The following is a 7,632-nucleotide window of genomic DNA, read 5'->3' as shown; positions in this document are numbered from 1 at the left end:
AAACATTTATAAAGTATTAAGAAAGTATGAATAGTCTTCACTTTAGATTAAGGACTGCAAAACTACATTACTAATGATTAGTACATGGTTTATAAGTTAATTCATTAAACATCTTCTGGATGATCTTATGAATCACTAGTACAGATTATAAAAGTTGTTTATAAATGTGTGAATAACAAACTTACTGTAATGAGAGTAATGATACATGAGTGATTAATAAACTATTGACTTATTTACTAATCCATTATATATTATTTCTTACAAAGTGTTATTATAAAGTCTTACTAATCTCTATATTAATTCTGACCCAACATCATCTGAGAGAGCCGCTCTGGTGTGACCCCTGACCTGGCAGCAGTGATGTAATGAGAGTGGTGGTAGTGAGAGTAGTGGTAGTGAGAGAAGTGGTAGTGTTCATACCCAGTATGTTGAGGTTAAAGTGTCTGCTGTGGTTCCCTGAGCTGTTGTGTTGAATCATTAGTGGATAGAGTAGTTATTTATACATGTGATAATACCTAACTGACTAACATTTAACAAATGTGGAAGTAATGATTAATAAATGGTGAGCAAACTGTAAATGCCTTACAAATGGTTTATTACTGAATGCTATTATAAAGTGTTACCCAGAGTTGCATATTCTTAAATTTGACCATCAACTATTTACACAACACACCATAGAGTTATACTTGGATGTTATCTGATATCATGCATATTGTACATTTACATTTTACTGCACTTGTTGAAGTGAGCCACTAGACACTAGAAGGGCAATTCCAGTTCTTGTTGGCCTGATTGGTGTCACACTTTTCCCCCATCCCTAGCTAACACATGTACTATGAAAACATTTGTACTATGAACGCCTTAAGTTCAGAGTTAAAATATGTTTAGCTGTCACTTTGAACCATGGATAAAAGAAAGCATAAATTATTGGATTAATTAAGGAATTAACAAGAGGCAGAAAGCCGATGATAACTGATAATAAATTGTCAATTACAAAAGTAAAAAAGAAAACAAATAGAAATGGAATCCAACAATTGAAATAGTTGAAAACAATAATAGATAAAGTTTTTGTTGCTTTTCTCTCAGACTTATTTGCCTGTACAGTTTTAACACCAGACACACTGGCAGCCTCTTTTGAAAAAACATTTCTGGCCTGTGATCTGGCAACAACAAAGATTTTCATATAAAGTGTCATAATAATAGAGCACGGGACAACCATTGTAATTACAAGGTCGATGATATTAACCCAGATTAACCCTTCAACAAAAAAACATTCTTTCAAACACCTACTGGGTACCTGTACATTGACAAAGTTTTTTACAATAGCAGCACGGTATATGACACAACAACACCAGGTAATGGATATACACCACATCATTCTTGTTGTTGTTATTTTAGACTGGTACAATAAGGGATCACACACAGCAACATAGCGGTCAATAGATATCAAGACCAAATTACCCAGAGATAAAGAAGTACATAAAAAAGTAATGTAGATATGAAACACACAGAAATATTCTCCAAAACCCCAGCATGATTCCATTAATGCTACAGTCACTACTGGTATCACAATCAGTCCCACCAGGAGATCTGACACAGCCAAAGAGAGGATGAGCAGGTTGGTTGGAGTGTGGAGCTGCTTGAAGTGAGAGATGGAGATGATCACCAGTATGTTCAAAAATACTGTAACTGCTGAAATCAATGAGAAGAAGATGTACAGTGTTATGTAGATAGATGTCGAGAGCAAAGCCTTTCTGCATGAAGAGTTTCCGTCTTGAAAACAGTATTGAACATCTTCATTTTTCTCCATTTGTAACAAATGCTGAGGTCCTGCTGCTCCTGCTTGGTTCTGTGTGTGACCTTGTCAGGTCCGCCTTTTGACTAACTCTGAGCTCTGCCTCTCTATTATTTATCCCTGAGCTACTGACACTCCCCTCCCAGGAGCCTCTCTGTGCACATACACACACACACACTAACAAACGGTTAGATAAACAAATAATTTGTGAAAACATGATGTAATGTATGACAGGATTGGATGTTCCTGTGCCCACCTAGCCTGTCCTTCAGCCTTACTGATCATTAGAGATGAGAGAAAAGGTACATTTACTTAATTGAGCATTTTAATGTGGAAAATATATCATGGGTGATGTTTTGGTCACTCAAAGGCTATTTTACATTTTAAACTGTGTAAGACTAAATGTTTTGGGCGATGTCAGAGCTCATTTTGGACCATAAGCCACAAGCTCAGGACACATGATGGCCCACCACATGTCAGCTGGTCAGTGTGTAGGAAAGTTGACAGTAGGGTAGTTGATGAGATAGTATAAGTTTATGGTGTACATGCTAACAGCAAATGCAATCAAAATAGTGGCATTCCATAGACCATAAAAATGTCGATCTGAACTGAATTATTAATACATCACTTGTCTGAGCCGCTGAATTGCGACTCCACTTTGTCTCTATACTGACATGTTTCCTGTTTGTATCACACCCTGATCTGTTTCACATGTCTTTGTGATTGTGTCCACCCCCCTCCAGGTGTCTCCCTTTTTCCTCATTATCCTCTGTGTATTTATACCTGTGTTTCCTGTCTGTCTGTGCCAGTTCGTCTTGTTTGTTCAAATCAAATGTATTTATTCATAAAGCCCTTCTTACATCAGCTGATGCCACAAAGTGCTGTACAGAAACGCAGCCTAAAACCCCAAACAGCAAGCAATGCAGGTGTAGAAGCACGGTGGCTAGGAACAACTCCCTAGAAATGCCAAAACGTAGGAAGAAACCTAGAGATGAACCAGGCTATGAGGGGTGGCCAATCCTCTTCTGGCTGTGCCGGGTGGAGATTATAACAGTACAAGGCCAATATGTTCAAATGTTCATAAATGACCAGCATGGTCAAATAATAATAATCACTGTAGTTGTCGAGGGTGCAACAAGTTAGCACCTCAGGAGAAAATATCAGTTGGCTTTTCATAGCCGATCATCGAGAGTATCTCTACCGCTCCTGCTGTTTCTAGAGAGTTGAAAACAGCAGGTCTGGGACAGGTAGCATGTCCAGTCAACAGGTCAGGATTCCAAAGCCGCAGGAAGAACAGTTGAAACTGGAGCAGCAGCACGGCAGGTGGACTGGGGACAGCAAGGAGTCATCATGCCAGGTAGTCCTGAGGCATGGCTATAGGGCTCAGGTCCTCAGAGAGAGAGAAAGAAAGAGAGCATTAGAGAGAGCATACTTAAATTCACACAGGACACTAGATAAGACAGGAGAAAAACTCCAGATATAACAGACTGACCCTAGCCTCCCAACACATAAACTACTGCAGCATAAATACTGGAGGCTGAGACAGGAGGGGTCAGGAGTAGATACATAAGTTGTTTCTAAACTGTAAAACAGATACAGTGCATTCGGAAATTATTCAGAGCCCTTGATTTTTTCCACATTTTCTTACATTTACTTAAAGCCCTATTCTAAAAAATGTTGAATATTTTTTTTCCTCCTAATCAATCTTCTCACAATACACCATAATGACTGTAAGAATATTTTAAGATAATACACAACGCTGAGGACTAACGGTCAAGAGGAAATCAACAATCAATGGAAATAGTGTTTTTCTGTAATAGTGAATTAATGATCATTGGGTCAGAGACATGGAAGGATTTTGTCTAGGCGTTGAGCCTGAAACTAGATGCCTGTTATTTGGCTATTGGCCCAGTTTTATTGCAATAAATTTTAATTGGTCAACCAAAGGTTAGGGTTGGGTTATAAAACTACATCCTATCTTTGTTCTGTGGAGAGAATCACTGAGGACAGGGGAGAATGAACATCTACCTCTCAGCACAACATCTATGATTTGTCCTCTTTGAATAAACCTATTTCCTCCCCTTGATTTGTTTTGTGGTCTGTGTTATTGAAGAGTAACATCAACTTCTAACCTAACGAAAAAAAAAAAAGGTTTTATTTTTTGGGCAAATTTATAAAACATTTAAAACTGAAATGTACATAAATATTCAGACCCTTTACTCAGTACCTTGTTGAAGCACCTTTGGCAGTGATTACAGGGTATGACTACATAATTGGCACACCTGTATTAGGGGTGTTTATCCCATTTTGCCTTGCATATCCTCTCAAGCTCATTCAGTTTGAATGGGCAGCGTCACTGCACAGCTATTTTCAGGATTCTCCATAGATGTTCCATCGGCTTTAAGCTCTGGCAGGGCAAGTTAAGGACATTCAGGGACCTGTCCCAAAGCCACTCTTGCATTGTCTTGGCTCTGTGCTTAGGGTCATTGTCCTGATGTTAGGTGAACTATCGCCCCAGTCTGAGGTCCTGAGCGCTCTGGAGCCGGTTTAATCAATGATCTCTCTTTACTTTGCTCCATTCATCTTTCCCTCAGTCCTGACTAGTCTCCCAGTCCTTGCCACTGAAAAACATCCACACAGCAGGTTTCTTCCACCACCATGCTTCACCACAGGGATGGTGCCAGGTTTCCTCCAAACGTGACACTTGGCATTCAGAGCAAAGAGTTCAATCTTGCTATCATCAGACCATAGAATCATGTTTCTCATGGTGTACGAGTACTTAAGGTGCCTTTTGGCAAACTCCAAGGCTGTCATGTGCCTTTTATTGAGGTGTTGCTTCCGTCTGGCCACTCTTCAATAAAGACCTGATTGCTGGAGTGCTGCAGAGATGGTTGTGCTTCTGGAAGGTTCTCGGATCTCCAAAGAGGAACTCTGGAGCTCTGGAGGCCACTGTGGTCTTCGGGACCTTAAATGGTGCAAACATGTTTCCCCAGATCTGTGCCTCGACATAATCCTGTCTCGGAGCTCTACGGACAATTACTTCGACTTCATGGCTTGGTTTCTGCTCTGACATGCACTGTCAACTGTGGGACCTTACATAGACAGGTGTCTGCCTTTCCAAATCATGTCCAATCAATTGAATATGCCACATGTGGATGCCAATCTAGTTGTAGAAACATCAAGGATCATCAATGGAAACAGGATGCACTTTAGCTCAATTTCGTGTCTCATAGCAAAGGGTCTGAATACTTTCCAAATGCAATGTATGTTTGAAAACACCCTCAAATGAAAGGTGACATTTCTAAAATGTCGCCTCATATTAAACATTTGAACTCAAATACAAAGTGCTGGAGTAAAGAGCTACATATTTTAGACATTTTCCTGCAGAGAAAAACAGAGGACAGGGATTACTTTCAGTGTGTACAGTGGCCGGATTAAGGCAGTATTATTCGCAATCTGTGACAGAGGGATAACTTGACTGATTCTATTCTGAACAAAAATATAGAACAGAAGGTTACAGCGTCATGATCGTCATAATGATTGGACCAAGGCGCATCGTGCGTAGAGTTCCACATATTTTTATAAATCAAAGCTCACCAAACAAAACAATAAAACACAAACGAAACGCGCCGCTAATAATAGTTCTAACATGCAACTATCCATAGACAAGATCCCACAAATCACAAATGAGGAAATGGCTGCCTAAATATGATCCCCAATCAGAGACAATGATAAACAGCTGTCTCTGAATGGGAACCATACCAGGCCAACATAAACCCTTCATCACCTAGATCACCCACCCTAGTCACTATCACTCTCCAACTAACAGAAAATAAACAGTTCTCTATGGTCAGGGCGTGACAGTACCCTCCCACCCAAAAGGAGCGGACTCCGACCGCAAAACCTGACTCAATAGGGGAGGGTCCGATTGGGCATCTATAGTCGGGCGCGGCTCCGGTGCGGGGCGAAGTACCCAATCTGCTTGCAGATACGGCGTCTTCCTCCATGGCGACTCTGGCGCAGGGATCGTCGCAGGAGGCTCCGGACCGTGGATCGTCACCGGAGGAACTGGACAGTAGATCGTCGCAGGAGGCTCCAGACTGAGAACCCCTGCTGAAGGCTCTGGATTGCCGACCATTGCTGGAGGCTCCGGACCGCAGACAGTCTCTGGAGGTTCCGGACAAAAGACCGTCTCAGGAGGTTCCGGACCGTAGACCGTCTCAGGAGGTTCCGGGCCGGGAATCGTCTCAGGAGGTTCCAGACCGTAGACCGTCTCAGGAGGTTCCGAACCGCAGACAGTCTCTGGAGGTTCTGGACCGCAGACCGTTTCAGGAGGTTCAGGACCGCAAACCGTCTCAGGAGGTTCCAGACCGTAGACCGTCTCAGGAGGATCCGGACCGTGAATCGTCTCAGGAGGTTCTGGACTGTGGACCGTCTTAGGAGGTTCCGCATTTTGGAACGTCGCCGGAAGCTCTGGACTGGGAACTGTCGCTGGAAGCTCTGGACTGGGAGGCATGATGCGTGGTGCCGGCACTGGTGGTACCGGGCTGGTGACACGCACCTCAGGGCGAGTGCGGGGTGGAGGCACAGGACGTACTGGACTGTGGAGGCGCACTGGATGCCTGATGCGTGGGACCGGACCGGAACAGGAGAGACCTGACTGGGAAAGCGCACTTGAGGGAGAGAGCGAGGAGTTGTCACAGGATGCACTGGGTTGTGAAGGAGCACTGGAGACCTGGTGTGTATAGCCGGTATCAATTGTTCCGGAACTTTAACACACTTCTCAGGACGAGTACGGGGAGCTGACTCAGGTGGCACCAAACTGACAACACGTTCCTTTATTCCAAATCCGTGCATCCTCCACCAATTCAACAACTCTCCCATTTCTCTCCCCTCCAAATTCTCCAAATTCTCCCAGACTGGCTCTGGTTCACTCCTCGGGCTCCGTTGTCTGCCCCATGTGCCCCCCCCAATTTTTTTTTATTGGGGTTTCTGTGGCTCCCATGTCGTCCCAAGTCCAGTATGTTCTCTCCCTAATCTCCTCCACAGACCAGGAAGCCATTATCTCCCGGGCACGCTGCTTGGTCCGTTGTTGGTGGGATCTTATGTCATGCTCGTCGAAAAGATTGGACCAAGGCGCCGCGTGCGTAGAGTTCCACATATTTTAATAAATCGAAACTCACCAAACAAAACAATAAAAGACAAACGAAACGCGCCGCTAATAATAGTTCTAACATGCAACCATCCATAGACAAGATCCCACAAATCACAAATGAGAAAATGGCTGCCTAAATATGATCCCCAATCAGAGACAACGATAAACATCTGTCTCTGATTGGGAACCATACCAGGCCAATAAAACCATTAGTCACCTAGATCACCCACCCTAGTCACTATTACGCCCCAACCAACGGAGAATAAACAGCTCTCTCTGGTCAGGGCGTGACATACATAGTTACAGTCATATGGAAATCTGTCAATTGAAACTAATTCAATAAAGGCCTATGGATTTCACAAGATTGGGAATACAAATATATATATGTTGGTCAAAGACATACAAAAGTATAGGGACACCCCTTCAAATTAGTGGATCTGTCTATTTCAGCCACACCCATGGTGATAGTTGTATGAACTCGATCACACAGCCATGCAATCTCCATAGACAAACATTGGCAGTAGAATGGGCTTACTGAAGAGCGAAGTGACTTTCAACGTGGCACCGTCATAGGATGCCACCTTTCCAACAAGTCAGTTAGTCAAATTTCTGCCCTGCTAGAGCTACCCTGTTCAACTGTAAGTGCTGTTATTGTTCAATGGAAACATCTAGGAGCAACAAT

General features: G+C 43.0%; 1 protein-coding gene across 1 annotated transcript; it reads right to left on the bottom strand.

Moving 5' to 3' along the window:
* Positions 1-620: 620 nt before the first annotated feature.
* LOC110502173 (trace amine-associated receptor 13c-like) lies at positions 621-2,553 on the bottom strand. The gene has a single exon (XM_036959414.1). It carries the CDS (start codon positions 1,808-1,810, stop codon positions 851-853), a length of 960 nt encoding a protein of 319 aa, XP_036815309.1. The 5' UTR covers positions 1,811-2,553; the 3' UTR covers positions 621-850.
* Between the last annotated feature and the right edge of the window lie 5,079 nt (positions 2,554-7,632).

This window comes from Oncorhynchus mykiss, chromosome 22 (genome assembly GCF_013265735.2).
Source record: "Oncorhynchus mykiss isolate Arlee chromosome 22, USDA_OmykA_1.1, whole genome shotgun sequence".
In the NCBI taxonomy this organism is placed as follows: domain Eukaryota; kingdom Metazoa; phylum Chordata; class Actinopteri; order Salmoniformes; family Salmonidae; genus Oncorhynchus; species Oncorhynchus mykiss.
Note: the sequence above shows the minus strand (reverse complement) of the source record. Positions and strands in the feature narration are given on the sequence as shown.